Source organism: Netta rufina (assembly GCF_964035555.1).
Source record: "Netta rufina genome assembly, chromosome: 18".
Classification (NCBI taxonomy): domain Eukaryota; kingdom Metazoa; phylum Chordata; class Aves; order Anseriformes; family Anatidae; genus Netta; species Netta rufina.
The window spans coordinates 4,395,455-4,411,018 of NC_140142.1; the positions used below are offsets into that span (position 1 = coordinate 4,395,455).

General features: G+C 50.5%; 2 protein-coding genes across 2 annotated transcripts; both read left to right on the forward strand.

The window, feature by feature from the left end:
• Positions 1–1,225: 1,225 nt before the first annotated feature.
• Positions 1,226–2,140, forward strand: LOC311216280 (olfactory receptor 14C36-like; the record flags this gene model as incomplete). The annotated part of the gene is made up of 1 exon (XM_084297827.1): positions 1,226–2,140. The coding sequence occupies one exon, from the start codon at positions 1,226–1,228 to the stop codon at positions 2,138–2,140; it is 915 nt and encodes a 304-aa protein (XP_084153953.1).
• A 4,981-nt stretch (positions 2,141–7,121) lies between these two features.
• LOC311216281 (olfactory receptor 14C36-like) lies at positions 7,122–8,057 on the forward strand (the record flags this gene model as incomplete). The annotated part of the gene is made up of 1 exon (XM_084297828.1): positions 7,122–8,057. The coding sequence occupies one exon, from the start codon at positions 7,122–7,124 to the stop codon at positions 8,055–8,057; it is 936 nt and encodes a 311-aa protein (XP_084153954.1).
• Between the last annotated feature and the right edge of the window lie 7,507 nt (positions 8,058–15,564).

The window sequence follows — 15,564 nt, forward strand, 5'->3', positions numbered from 1 at the left end:
CCTTCAGGAGCTGTCAGCCCTGAGGCCCTGGAGACACCTCGAGGGAGCCCAAGGGCACAGAGCAAGCGATGCCATGGTCGGGTGCTGTGCTGCTGAGCTGGGCTGGGCTCCTGGGCCCAAGGGCAGCTCCTGGCAAGCGCTGCAGAGAGACAACTGTGCCCAGGAGCAGCTCCTCTGCACAGCGCAGCAGGGCTGGGGGCTCTGACCGCAGCTGGCACGCAGAGAGGAGAGAAGGAGAGAGGGCTTGGAGGCACTGAGGAGCGCAACAACAGAGGGCAGCGGGTGGCAGGACACATCTGCAGGCTCTTGACACTGTGAGGCTCTGGCAGCAGGGCAATGCAGGTGGGGTTGCCAGAGGGGTCTTCTACAGCTGCCACATCCAATGGCTGATAGCATCTGTCAGAGTGGGTCTCACTCTACTTGTAATTTGGACTAGGAGATACTTTAGAGAATGGCATTTATGAATGGGCATTTCAGGAGGAAGACTGAGGCTTGGTTAGTCTGAAGAGAAAGGCTTTTTTGGATTCTCTGCTTTAAGATTCTTGCAGTGGAGTGGAATCTGAGTGAGTCTGAGCACACAGCTTGTGAGATGGGGTCTGTTAGCATGGACAGGAAAGAGATATGGGGACAGAGAACCAGTTCCCAGCAAGGACATGGGTAGGCAGTGAGAGGCAGCTCCTGCCAGAAATTCTGTGTGAAGGAGGGCTCAGGCACTTCCCTGGGACAATCGCTGCTCTTCTCTCCCACCAGCACAGGGCAGCTGAGACCAGAACGGATGGACAGACTGGCTGTGCTCTCTGAAGTACACTCTGCACTAGAGGAATAGTATCTGTGACTCTGAGGATCCACAAGGCGTTGCTTGTAATGCAGCAGGAACAACAGTATAGAAAAAAAAAATTGCCACAGCCCTTCTCTGCCATTCGGTGATTTGGGAGTAAAAATTTCTTCATATGATGAGTTAAATTGATCTGAGAATACCCCATGTTCCTCTTAATTTTTTTTTTTTTTTTTTTTTAATAGGTAGGGACTGTTAACTACACTGCCTGCAGAAGAGTCCCCTGTTCCCACGGACTACCTTAGGCAGCATCCGTCAGGGCTCATGAAATGAACATGCCGAATGTCTGCTTAAAAGGCCAATATTGAATCAGATATCAACAGATAATTGTGTTGTATTTTCTTATTGCCTTTTCCCTCCTTGGGAGAACCGCATGGCCAGAACCAGCAAATGCCCAACATCAGCTCAGTGAGTGAATTCCTGCTGCTGGCATTTGCAGACACGCGCAAGCTGCAGCTCCTGCACTTCGCGCTCTTCCTGGGCATCTACCTGGCTGCCCTCCTGGGCAACGGCCTCATCCTCAGCGCCGTAGCCTGCAACCACCGCCTCCACACCCCCATGTACTTCTTCCTCCTCAACCTTGCCCTCCTCGATGTGGGCTGCATCTCCACCACTCTGCCCAAAGCCATGGCCATATCCCTCTGGGACACGAGAGCCATCTCCTATCAAGGATGTGCTGCTCAGGTCTTTCTGTTTGTCTTCTTGATTGCATCAGAATTTTATCTTCTCACAGTCATGGCCTACGACCACTACATTGCCATCTGCAAGCCCCTGCACTATGGGAGCCTCCTGGGCAGCAGAGCTTGTGCCCAGATGGCAGCAGCTGCCTGGGGCAGTGGCTTTCTTATTGCTGTCCTGCACACGGCCACTACATTTTCCCTGCCCCTCTGCCACGGCAATGTTTTGGACCAGTTCTTCTGTGAAATCCATCAGATCCTCAAGCTCTCCTGCTCAGATGCCTACCTTAGGGAAGTCGGGGCACTTGTGTTTAGTTTTTCTTCAGCCTTTGGTTGTTTTGTTTTCATTGTGCTGTCCTACATGCAGATCTTCAGGGCAGTGCTGAGGATTCCCTTTGAGCAGGGCAGGCACAAAGCCTTTTCCACGTGCCTCCCTCACCTGGCAGTTGTCTTTCTGACTATCAGCACTTCCATATTTGCCTACCTGAAGCCTAAATCAATCTCTTCCCCATACCTGGACTTGGTGGTGACATTTTTATACTCGGTGGTGCCTCCAGTATTGAATCCTCTCATCTACAGTATGAGGAACCAGGAGCTCAAGAAAGCCCTGTGGAGATTGATGATTTAATGTGTTTCAGGAGAATAAGTGCTCAGTCTGCTTCTGCAGATGAGTCTTAATGTCACTCATTATAGGAACAGCCTATATTCTGTTTCTTTTCATTTCTGTGTGTGCATTTTATTAATGGATTTCCTTAGTTTTAGTTCAGTTAATGTTACCCACTAAAATGATATTGGTCATCCCAATTCCACTTTGGTATATATTTTTCAAGTCTAGCTCAGCAACTGTACACAAAGATCATGTCTGTCTGTGTACTTCAGGAAGGAGCTTGCACTGCCTGGTCTGTGTGCAGGGGTGCAGAGGAAAAGAGTCCCATCCCAGCAGCACGGCCAGGGAGCACCAGCGCTTGGGGCATGCAGAGCTGCTCTCTTGCCACTACTGCCCTCTCCTGCTGAGCCCTGCTGGTGGGGTCAGGCCCGGCTGCTCCTCTCACTTGGTGCCAGTGCTGCTGTGGGGCTGTGCTGGGACTGCAGTCAGGGACAGGCAGTGGGCACGGCAGTGGCACAGCTGGCCTCCACTGCAGCACTTCCCTCCTAAGGGGGGATCTCCTCTGAGGTGGACTGAACAGAGCTCATATACTCAATCTGGTGTGAGCAGGCAGAGGAGAGCTCTGCAGCCACAGGGCATGCAGCAGACTCAGCAAAGGAGCCTAGCAAGTGATTCCTTGCAGCCCTGGGGCAATGGCAGTGACCCCATGAGCTGGGTCTGCCTCCCAGCCTGCCCAGCACGGCCCTGCAGAGTGCCCCCGTGCCCGGGCACCACAGCCCCCTCACTCTGCAGAGCACCACCGCCAGCTGGGGCTGGGGCTGGGGCTGGAGGTGGGGCTGAGAGGGTGCTTCCCCTGAGTGTCTGCTAGGCCAGCTTCAGGCTTCCGGACTTGAGTGTGATCTTCACTGTGCACAAGGAGCTGACAGACCGCCAACAGGCATGGGGCTGAAACATTGTCTACAAGGTCCCTCTTGCCATATCACCTCCCAGAACTGGCACGGAACTGGCTCCTCTGCATCAGAGAGGCTGGGAGCCCAGCAGGTGTGCCATGAGCTTGGAGGATCACAGCCAGATTATTTCCACCTGGGCAGCTCCTGGGCAAAAAAGGCGGTGTTTTGTAGGTGTGGTATTCTTTGCTCACTGGTGCATCAGAAACACTAAGTTCAGCAGGAAGCAAATGGCTGTTAAATGGCATGTGAGGTGAGCTCTTTCTGAAGTAGCTGACAGGTCACCCTTGACTCCTGGCTGGGATCTGTGCCTTTAGGCTCACATCTGCCAGTGTCCATGGTAGGGCAGCAGAAGGCACTTGCTGTGCATGTACTTTCTGTGATCGGCTCTTTCTAAGTACCTGGTAGGCCCCATAGTGGAAGAGGTCTGTCCTGGTTTCAGTTAGAACAGAATTAATTTTCTTCCTAGTAGCTGGTGGAATGCTGTGTTTTGGCTTAGGATGAGAAGAGTGCTGATAACACCCCGATGTTTTAATTGTTGCAGAGCAGTGCTTATACCAAGCCAAGGACATCTCAGCCTTTTGCTCTGTCCTGCCAACAGGCAGGCTGGGGGTGCAGTAAGAGCTGGGAGGGGACAGACCCAGGACAGGTGACCCAAACTAGCCAAAGGGGTATTCCATACCATCTGACGTCATGCTAAACAACACATAGGGGTGGCTAGCCGGGGGAAGGGGGCCGGACTGCTTGGGGTTAGGCTGGGCATTGGTCAGTGGGTGGTGAGCAATTGCATTGTGCATCACTTGTTTGTACATATTATTAGTAGTAGTACTATTATAATCATTGTATTATTATTATAATTGTTATTATTATTATTGTTATTATTATTCTCCTGTCTTATTAAACTGTCTTCATCTCAACTTACGGGCTTCACTTTCCATTTCTCTCTCCCATCCCAGAGAGGGAGGGGGAAGGTTGAGCGAATGGCTGTGTGGTGTTTAGCTGCCGGCCTGGTTAAACTATGACCCAGTGGCAGGGACTGTGAGGCTACTTCTGCCTGTGCAGTTGATAGGGCAGCAGCAGGAACGTGTCACAGAAAGGGACTGGGAGGTCACTTGTGTCTGGAGGTGGCAGGTCAGCCTTGACTTCTCTTTGGGATCTGCACTTTTGGGCTGACATATGGCAGTGGCCCTGCTAGGCCAGCAGAAGGCACCTGCTTGGCATGCTGACTGGGGGATCCCCTTTGCCTACACACCCAGGAGGACCCAGACAGAAAGAAGGCCCCCAGATGGGTTGTCCTGTCCCTTCTGCTTGAGTCCATGACTGGACAGTAGCAGGCACAAGGCTTGGCTGTGTCTAGCCAAGAAGCTGCAAGGCCAGCAGCAGGCCCCTGGCTTGGAAGCTGCTCCTGAGGTGACTTGTGTCTGGTTGGCTGAGAGGCCGCAAGGAGCCTGCTGGGTTGGGATGCCTACTTCAGGAGGGGTTTCCTACCAGATGGAGCTTTCTGTGGTAGTAGGAAACAGCAGGAGAGGAAAAACTGCCACAAAGTGCACCATGGAAGGTTGGCACTGGCTACAAGGAAGTAGAAATATCCAGGGGAACAACTGGTCTTGCTGCTAGAGTCTAAGGCAAAGAAGGCATTAAGTGTCTCAGCCTTTACCTTATCTCTAGATCATTAACAGATTTCCCCCATGTCCAATGAAGGATGATGATTCTCCTCAATCCTCCTTTACTTAAAGTATTTCTATAAGCAGTGTTTATTGTCTTTGACAGTAATAGACAGATGGAGCTCCAGCTGGGCTTTGGCCCTTTGAACTTTGACCTGCACAGCCCCTTAACATTCAGGACCCAGCTCCAGACAAACTGACAGCATGCATGAGAATGAAGAACAGAAAAAGTAGAATCTGGCAGCCTTCCACCCACTGTTTTTCTGTGACTCTGTGTTGCAGTTCCATTCAAGTGATTACTCCTGTATTATCCAAACTTTCCTGAAGTCCTGATGCTACTATCCTGTCAGAGATAGCACAATCACATGAAGGTTGAACTGTCTGCCTGCAGCCATGAATGGCTGACAGAATGGAGCATCAGTGTCGAGGAACGCTGAGAAAATGCAGGATTTTGCCTATAGAAATCTCTTGTCATTTACAAGGAGACGAGCCTCGTCCTTCGCCATAACAATAGGAACCCCACACATCAGGGCAGACTGGGACCCTGCTGAGTGAGCAGCGCCCAGGAGGAGGAGGGCCTGGGCACCACGAGGGATGCCATAGGAGCAGTGGTGCCTGCTCACGAGGAACCAGGTCAGCTTTCTACAGAGTTGCCTTACGAGGAGCATGGCCACCAAGAAAGTCTGAGTTATCCGAATCAGCTCAGATCCAGTGTGGCACCACAGAGAAGAGTGTTTGCAGCCCTCAGGAAAAGAGGTACAGGTCTAGGGGACCCTAGGACAGCCTGGTATGGAGAGGATAAAGGGCTATGGCAAAGCTCAAAGTCCCAGCAGGACCCAGGTCTTTGTGTCCATGGCTATGGCTGTTGTCTCTGTCACTGAGGCCTATGAGGAGACAGGTGATCGTTAAAGCACCAGGGCCTCATTGCCTCCTCAACCCCAACAATGAACAAAGCAGGGGTCGTACCATTCTCCTGCACGTGGCCATGCACATCGCTATCTCCTACTGCTCCATGAAGAGCCCTGTGAAAGGTGTGAAGGGAAAGGATCTCACTTCCCAAGCACTTGTGGTCAAGGCCCAGCCCTTGTGCTTGGTGACACACATCCAGGTTTCCTACACATCAGTGTCTCCTTCACATTGCCTTTGTCTCCTTGTCCTCACTGCCTCCAGGGTTCTGCTCTAACGAGCTCCAAGGGAGGCTGTGTCAGTGCTGGCCCTCAGGGGGACACTGCAGGAAACTTGCCTCTGACTTGCACTTCTGGAGAGATGTCTTCAATTGTCTCTGAGTGCCTGAGGTTCGTGTGTGGGCTCATCAGCAAAGCCCCCAGAGGGGTGATTGCAGTGCCTTGGGCTGGTGCTGTGCTGCTGAGCTGGGCCGGGCTCGTGGGATAGAGAAAACTCATTTCAAAAGTGATCCTGTTGCAGAGAGACAGCTGTGCCCAGGAGCAGCTCCTCTGCACAGCGCAGTAGGGCTGGGGGCTCTGTCCGCAGCTGGCACACAGAGAGGAGAGGAGAGAGGGCTTGGAGGCACTTGGCAGTGGGAGGATGCTGAGAGCTGCCTGCAGGAGAAACCTGCACAGCCCTTGACAAGGTAAGTGCCTGGCTGCAGGGCCATGCAGCTGCAGCTCCTGGAAGGGTCTCCTGCTGGGTCTTGTTTCTGGGAGGGCAGTGGGCAATGCAGTAGGCTTTGAGAGTCCTGCTGGGTTGCAGTGCAAGGTGAGAAAGTCTGGCAGAAGCCCCTTGGAGTGTCATAACCCAGCTGCCCTTTTTAGCCAAGAGTTGGGTGTCCAAGTCTCCTCCAGACACTGCAGGGGATGCAGATTGGGTATTGGGACACCCCAGATTGCGAATATCCAGCTCTGTCCGTGGGGCATCATCCTGGGCTACACTCTTCTCTCCCGCAGGATGCAGCTCTGTCTAGGCATCCTTGTGTTATCCAGATACTTCAAAGAAAAGACACCTCCGTACTAACATGTCTGTTCTGCTGGATGGCTGTCTGTGGGCAGCTGGAGTGAGGACTCTGCAGCCTTTGCGAAGAGGGAAAAGCTGAGATCCTGCTCATGCACTTGGGGATAAGGTGAGGATTCTGTCCATCTGCACTGGGGTTGGAGCTTCTTTGCTTTAAGCTGTCTCCACTTCTTTGGAAACACAAGAGTGTGATTGTTCTACTAAGCATAATAAAATCTGACTCGCTCTACAGTGTGGTTGGAGGTGTTCTTTGCAACAACCCTGCAAAGTTCATGGATCCCATAAGTGGACTGAACTTGAGTTTCCCCCTTGTTCCTGCTTTCTGACTGCTTCACAGAAGGAAGGACACCTCTAAAGGCCCCAGCAATCCATGCTTGCAGTGCCAGTCTCACCCAGCTACAGACAATTCTTCAATGTCAGAGAATGCCCAACATCAGCTCTGTGAGCGAGTTCCTCCTGCTGGCATTCGCAGACACGCGCGAGCTGCAGCTCCTGCACTTCGCGCTCTTCCTGGGCATCTACCTGGCTGCCCTCCTGGGCAACGGCCTCATCCTCAGCGCCGTAGCCTGCCACCACCGCCTCCACACCCCCATGTACTTCTTCCTCCTCAACCTCGCCCTCCTCGACCTGGGCTGCATCTCCACCACTCTGCCCAAAGCCATGGCCAATGCCCTCTGGGACACCAGGGCCATCTCTTACCAAGGCTGTGCTGCCCAACTCTTTCTCTTTGCTTTCTTGGTTGTAGCAGAATATTACCTTCTCACCGTCATGGCCTACGACCGCTACGTTGCCATCTGCAAGCCCCTGCACTACGGGAGCCTCCTGGGCAGCAGAGCTTGTGCCCAGATGGCAGCAGCTGCCTGGGGCAGTGGCTTTCTCAATGCTGTCCTGCACACGGCCAACACATTTTCCCTGCCCTTCTGCCAAGGCAATGCTGTGGACCAGTTCTTCTGTGAAATCCCACAGATCCTCAAGCTCTCCTGCTCACATGCCTACCTCAGGGAAGTTTTGTCTCTTGTGTTTAGTGTTTTTTTAGGCTTTGGTTGTTTTGTTTTCATTGTGGTGTCCTATGTTCAGATCTTCAAGGTGGTGCTGAGAATGCCCTCTGAGCAGGGCCGGCACAAAGCCTTTTCCACGTGCCTCCCTCACCTGTCCGTGGTCTCCCTTATGGTCAGCACTGCCATGTTTGCCTACCTGAAGCCCCCCTCCATTTCCTCCCCATCCCTGGACCTTGTCGTGTCATTTCTGTACTCAGTGGTACCTCCAGCACTGAACCCCCTCATCTACAGCATGAGGAACCAGGAGTTCAAGGATGCAGTAAGGAAACTCTTTGGATACATGCTTCTTTGCAATCAATAATGTTTGTGAGTTCCCTGATTATTTCAGGAACTGTGAGGAAAATTTTTGTTACTATATTTCTCTATAAATATTTTCTACAATTTTTTTCTTTTGATTTAAATTATGTTATCCTTAACCTGCTACCTGATTTTCTTATTTCTATTTTTTCATTTATAGTGACCCAGTCATCTAATTATTGAAAGAAGCAGGTTATGTAGAGAAACATAATAAATAAAAAAAACAAAAACAAAACAAAAACAAAACAAAAACAGAACTACATTGTTATCTGCTGCAATCTCTTCCCATCCCCTCTGGAGCTGGGGGATCAGCCCCAGCACACAGGAGGGTCTCTGGGCCAAGAGCCCAGCTGCTACATGGATTTTGGGTAGGGGCTGCTGCTTCTCTGGAGCCATGGCCATGGCCAGCAGCAGGACGTGGCCTTTTCACTGCTTCTCTCTTTTGGCTTTCAGTGTGTTCTCTTGTGCTCTTTTATTCGGATAAACCATCATATCTCATATGCCTTGGTGACAGTCCTGTTCTCTCTGCAGTGGCATCCCTGTGACTGCAGGCAGCAGCAGGCACTGTGCAGCCCTGGGTCACAGCTGCCTCTCTGAAAGCACAACAGTAACAGGAGGGTCTTGCTCTGGGCAAACCCAGAAGCCTGGACGCCTCTCCAAAGCTGCTGCCAGGAACATAGCCAAGAGGTTGCTCCCTGCTCTTCGGTTTTCTGGGGTTCTAGTGCCGGGTTCTTCACCTGGGGCTCAACAACCTCAAGCAGAGCTACAGGCTGGGAGATGAGTGGTTGGAGAGCTGCCTGGCAGAGAAGGACATGGGAGTACTGGTTGATTGTTGACTGAATATGGGCCAGCAGTGTGCTCAGGTGGCCAAGAAGGCCAACAGCATCCTGGCTTGTATCAGAAGCAGCGTGGCCAGCAGGGCTAGGGAGGTGATCGTCCCCCTGTACTCAGCTCAGGTACTGAGAGGAGAGTGATGTAACCACTTGAGAAGCTAAAGTCAGAAAGAAAACTTGAAGTGACTTGGAGTATTAATGGGCCCCACTGAGGGCTGTTACTAACAAAGCCTCCCCAGGGCCTTGTTAGGGCAGAAAATTGGAGGCCATGGTTACAGACAGGCAAAGCACTGTGCTGAGAAAAATCTTGGTTGGTTTTAATGAAGCTGAAGGGCCAAGGCCTGACCACAGCCACTGGGAGAGGAGACCCTGCACACCCATGTCTGGCTCAGGGCTAGTCATGGGGTCTGTGGGATGTGGTGGGTACTGTGATGCTACTAGAAGAACTTCATTTTGACACCTCCGCAGCCCTGCACAGTGTTGCAAGGAAGCAATGCCAACAGTCAGCATGCCAAGCAGGTGCCTTCTGCTGGCCTAGCAGGGCCACTGCCAGATGTCAGCTCAAAAGTGCAGATCCCAGGGAGAAGTCAAGGCTGACCTGCCACCTCCAGACACAAGTGACCTCACAGTCCCTTTCTGTGACACGTTCCTGCTGCTGCCCTATCAAGTACAGAGACAGAAGTGACCTCACAGTCCCTGCCACAGTCACATTCCTCCTCCTGGGGCAGGAGATGCTGAGGCAGAGCTGAGCTCCTCAGAGCATTCCCACCCTTCTCCTTCTTTTGGCCCACAAGCTGATCAGATCAGGGTAAGCAAGAGAGTAAAGGTAAGGGAAAGGGGCTATGGACTGAGTTTTGGCTTCAAGGGATACTTTGAAGTCAGGCATAAGAATAGTGGATTCCTGTCAGGGTGTAGAGTAGTATTTAGGTTTGGGGATTAATATCACTCGTTAAAATAAGGGAAAGGCTTTACATGACTGTTTGAAGTCAGTGTTACAGCAGAATCAACATTGCCTGAATGTTCGAACCTCACAGAAATCATTAATTTCTGCTAGCCAAACTCCTCTTTCCTCCCCCAAATCTCACATCTCTCCTGACCAGGCTTCTCCTGACTTCCCCATATCAGTCATTTTCTCAGGGGCTGCTTTCTGATGGCTTTCATGATCTCAGAGTACCTGTCTCATTTCTGTTGGCTACTCCTTTCTTGAGATTGACGTGGCACCTAAGTCAGGATGGAAAAGAACACACAGGCTGTAGGTGAACCCTGCACAATGTGCCCAGCAGCTCTTGTACCACCTCAAAATTTTGTTTCCTGCCTCCAACTTCTGGATACGGAATGGCTTCTGTGCACCCAGGCTATCTTTTTCCAAACCCTCATGCATGGTTCAGTTTGCCCCAAGCATCTTGGAGGCAGTGGCCCCCTCTGTGTAGAAAACTGAAAGCAGTCCTAAAGGATGACTTCAGGCAGAAGCTGACACCTCTGACATGACAACCCCTATCCAAGACCTATTCCACTATGGGGCCTACCAGGTACTTAGAAAGAGCCGATCTCAGAAACTACATGCACAGCAAGTGCCTTCTGCTGTCCTGTCATGGACACTGGCAGATGTGAGCCTAAAGGCACAGATCCCAGCCAGGAGTCAAGGGTGACCTGTCAGCTACTTCAGAAAGCAGTCACCTCACAGGCCATTTAACAGCCATTTGCTTCCTGCTGAACTTAGTGTTTCTGATGCACCAGTGAGCAAAGAATACCACACCTACAAAACACCGCCTTTTTTGCCCAGGAGCTGCCCAGGTGGAAATAATCTGGCTGTGATCCTCCAAGCTCATGGCACACCTGCTGGGCTCCCAGCCTCTCTGACACTCAGGATCCAGTTCTGTGCCAGTCCTGTGAGGTAATAGGGCAGGAGGGATCTTGCAGGCAATGTTCCAGCCCCATGCCTGTTGGCGGTCTCTCAGCTCTTAGTGCACAGTGAAGATCACTCTCAAGTCCAGAAGTCTGAAGCTGGCCTAGAAGACACTCATGTGAAGCATCCTTGAAGCCCCAGCCCCAGCTGGTGGTGCTGCTCTGCAAAGTAAGGGGGCTGTGGTGCCTGGGGTATGGGGGCACTCTGCAGGGCTGTGCTGGGCAGGCTGGGAGGCAGACCCAGCTCATGGGGTCACTGCCATTGCCCCAGGGCTGCAAGGAATCACTCGCCAGGCTCCTTTGCTGGGGCTTTTTTGAGCCGTGGGGCTGCAGAGCTCTCCTCTGCCTGCTCACACCAGATTGAGCACTTGAGCTCTGGTCAGTCCACCTTGGAGGAGATCCCCCCTTAGGAGGGAAGTGCTGCAGTGGAGGCCAGCTGTGCCACTGCCGTGCCCACTGCCTGTCCCTGCCTGCAGTCCCAGCACAGCCCCACAGCAGCACTGGCACCAAGTGAGAGGAGCAGCTGAGCCTGACCCCACCAGCAGGGCTCAGCAGGAGAGGGCAGCAGTGGCAAGAGAGCAGCTCTGCATGCCCCAAACGCTGGTGTTCCCTGGCCGTGCTGCTGGGATGGGACTCTTTTCCTCTACACTCCTGCACATGGGCACTGCTCCTGCAGAACCAGCACTGGTCTCAGAGGAAGGCTTCTCTCTGTAGATGTCAGAGACTGATTTTTTAAAGTGTGATTTGTGCTTTGGACTCTGGTTGTCAAGCATGTTGTGCTTTATCCTGGCAGACAACTCAGCACCATGTAGCTCATCCTCATCCCTGAAATGCTCATGTGTTGAGATAAAGATGGTTTGATAGCAAAGGAAAGGAAGAGATGTTGCTGCTGCTGCTGATGATGATGGTGATAATGTAGTTTAGTAAATCAAGCGATGCACAGTGCAATTGCTCACCACACACTGACCGATACCCAGCCCGTCCTCAAGCAGGGGTCCTCCTGAACCTGGCCAGCCTGCCTCAGGATCTCCTGTGTAGGTCCTTTGACCTTCCTTTGTTTTATGTCAAAATCAGCAGTGGTGGGACTTCATTCAGGCCACAGACATCCACCATTATCTTCCACTCCCCCGTAGAATTTTGCACTGTCCATATGGGACTATTAAAGGGTGAGAGAGCCTTGCTGATCACTCCTTGGCTCTCCAGTCAATGAACCAGGTCATGCAGGGGAATCAGGGAGTCTCTGTCAGTGCAATACTGCCTCAGGTGCACTGTTGTGGTAGCGATTGGCACCTGCTCTTCATTGGCAATCAGCACCTCCAGAGCAGAAGGGCCCTGTGAGAGAGTGGGCAAGGTAGACAACTGTTTAAAGGTAAGCCTTTGGATCTTTGAAGTACCCTTTCCTGAAGGAGTCTATACTAAGGATGCACAGAGCTTCTGGGCCAGTCTCAAGGGGTTGCTTTTGCCACTCTTTCCCATTAGACTCACATCAGCGTCCAATACAGTTAACTACTGGGATTCTCCCATCATTCCAGAAATACAATTGGGTTCTGGCCCTTTTAGCTTGATGGCATTACACTACACTGTGCATTGGTGTCCTTTAAAACCTAACACCTGCTCTGGGTCTGATGTGCCAAGCGAGTAATCCTCAAAGTCCAATACACCCAGTTGCCTCCTTCCTCCCCCGGGTTGGAGGTAGAACCCCTCTAGTCCTGCTCATAGTATTCATTACTCTGTTTGGAGGACTGCCCACTAGAAACAGGAGCAGCAATTTTCTCAGAAGAACCACTTTTTGTGAATGTTTTTCCTTGCACTTCATGTATCCATGCCTCTAGGATGGAGGTAGATTTTCCATCCCATTTACTCATGGCTTCTCCGTGATCACACAGTTAAAACCACAGAGCTGCATGTGGTATGTACCCACTATATCACCTTTCTTGAGTAGAGGGACACTTACACCTGAGAGCTGAGGTATTGGTTCTTACAGGTGGGGAGGAAGATGTATTCTCTTGTAGTTCTTGGACCTACTTAGACAGTTTCTCCATTGCCGAGACACAGGTTTGTAGGGAAGAAGAGAGACTTTCTTTGTAATGCCATAGCTGGCTAGCCGATTCATCCACCATGGGTTCCTCTTGGTCTTTCCCGGTCATTACTGCCAACGAATTGGCATATGATTATGGTGCGCTCTGTACAAACTTCTGTCACATGGGTCATGTGTACTTGACTTCATCGGGATCTTTGGACAGCATTTGTTTTCTAGGTTTCTACAAATCGCCTTCAGCATGGGTAATTCCCTCAGGTACAGGATACCCCTGTGCATGGTGGTCCACTTGCCTGGTTGACATAGAAGATCTTCCTTCAAGGGATACCTTTCTTTCAGGCCTGAGAGGATTAAGTTCCTCGTGCCCTTTTCCACTGGCTTTCTCAATCACTTCTCACCTACAGGAGGATCCCAGCTGCTTGGCTTCCCTGCCCTCTAAATCCAGACTGTTAGCCCCCTTCTCTCAGCACTGGAGCAGCCAGCTGACAATGTGCTCACCGAGATGATGACTAAAATATTTTCCCATGTCTCGTAGCTTACACTGGGATAGGGATCACATGGTTTCTGATGCTTATATGACCTCTTCCTCTTGGTCATCCTGCCTCCATGATGGACCAACTTAGGAGAAACCTGCCTCTTCTACTTCCTCCTCCTTTCTTGTCTGGGTGCCTGAGTTTCTTTCCTTTCTAAAGAAAAACTGACTTTTACACCCATTGTTTTCTCTTGCATAAAGAGGCAACCGATACTGGCACAGGCTGGTTCTCTGGCCCAGCCATGGGGCCCATTGCAGGTGCTGGAGTGGCTGCAGGGCCCATCGCTGGAGTTGTTCTGGCTGCAGGGCCTTTTGGATGAGTTGGAGTGGCTGCAGGGCCTATCATAGGTTTGGGAGTAGCTATAGGGCCTGTCACGAGTGTCAATTTAACTTTGGGCCCACCTCAGGAGCTGGAGTGCCTGCAGGGCCTGTTGCAGGGTTTGGAGTGGCTTTGGACAGGCTATATGCCTGTCCTGGAGGAGAAGGGGGAGGTGCAGGAGAAAGGGAGAGGGAAGAAGTGGTGAAAAGCATCCCCCACTGTCCATCCCAGTTCCACCTACCCTGCATAGGTTTACTCCCCAAGGAGAAAAGGCAAAGAGTTTAAAAGAGTTTAATTCTAAATAATTTCTGAGATGAAGAGATGGTTCCTGAGGTATGGAGGCAGCAATTATTTTATCCTATCAGAAGTCAGCGTTATCCAATACAGCAAAACAGTAACCTTAAACCAGCCCCCAGAACGGATAAAGAGCACACCATGGATGACAATTAGTAACGTGCTGTACAACACAATTCTGAAAACAAGCACCACAGACCCCGGATCAAAAATATCAATACTGTGATCAGCAACTGTTAAACTGATCTAATGCTTATAACAATTTACTTTTAAAATGCTGTGATCAGATCTGTCATCTCAACCTTTGTGCTCCATGCTAGGCACCAAAAAGCCTTGCTGTGGTTTGACCCAGCAGGCAGCTCAGAACTGTACAGATATTCATCCAATGGACTGCAGGAGAGAAGAGGGAGAAAAAAAAAAAAGTAAAAGTTTATGAGTTGATATAAAAGCAGATTAATAGGACACAAAGGAAATAATGATAACAACAACAATAGCAATAAATTGTTATTATATATTTCATCATCATCACCATTATTATTATTATTATTATTATTATTATTATTATTATTATTATTATTATTATTATAGACAGAGATAAAATTATTATTATGGCCTGGCACATCAGACCCACAAAATGTATCAGGCTCTACTAGACACCAGTGCACAGTGTACCCTAATGCCATAAAGCTAGAAAGAGGTAGAACCCACCTGTATATCTGGAGTGACAGGGGGATCCCAACAGTTAACTGTACTGGAGGCTGAAGTGAGTCTAACTGGGAAGGAATGGCAAAAGCACCCCACTGGGACTGGCCCAGAGGCTATGTGCATCCTTGGCATAGACTGCTTCAGGAGAGGGAATTCAGAGTTCCAAGAGGGCACCAGCCGTGGGGCTTTGGCAGAGCTGCCTTGGAGACAAAGGACATGAAACAGTTGTCTACCTTGCTTGGCCTTCCACAGATTCCTTCTGTTGGGGGTTTGCTGAGGGTTGAAGAACAGCAGGTGCCAATGGCTACCATGGTGGTGCACCTGAGGCAGCGTTGCACTAACCGAGACTCCCTGATTGCCATGCATGAGCTGGGTCATCGACTGGAGAGCCAAGGTGTAGATGTAGAGCTTGGGAGCGTGGTTTAGTGATGGACTTGTCAGCACTGAGGTAAAGTTGCCTGACCTGGGTTACACTTCCTTGAGTAGCGTAAGGCACAATGCAATTCTTTTTGCCTTCTGCATCTATAGCACAGGAAGTAGGACTTTGCCCTACTCTATTGACTAGGCAGGTCTTTTCACATTACTCAGTTTACGTTTGTGTGACTGGAGAGGGAAATTTCCCAAAAGAGGCCAAGCTCATGGGTACAGCTACAGCCACAGGAAGATTTTTTTTTCACTTTTTACCTTGAGTTTTCCACAGAAGACCCAAGAGACACCCTGGATGTCCACTTGTCTACTAAGATTTATTTAGAATTTCTCAGGATCCAACGGTCATTTCAAATTTATTTTATTTTATTTTATTTTATTTTATTTTATTTTATTTTATTTTATTTTATTTTATTTTTTATTTTTTCCCTGATTATCTTAAAAAGGTTTCCATATGCT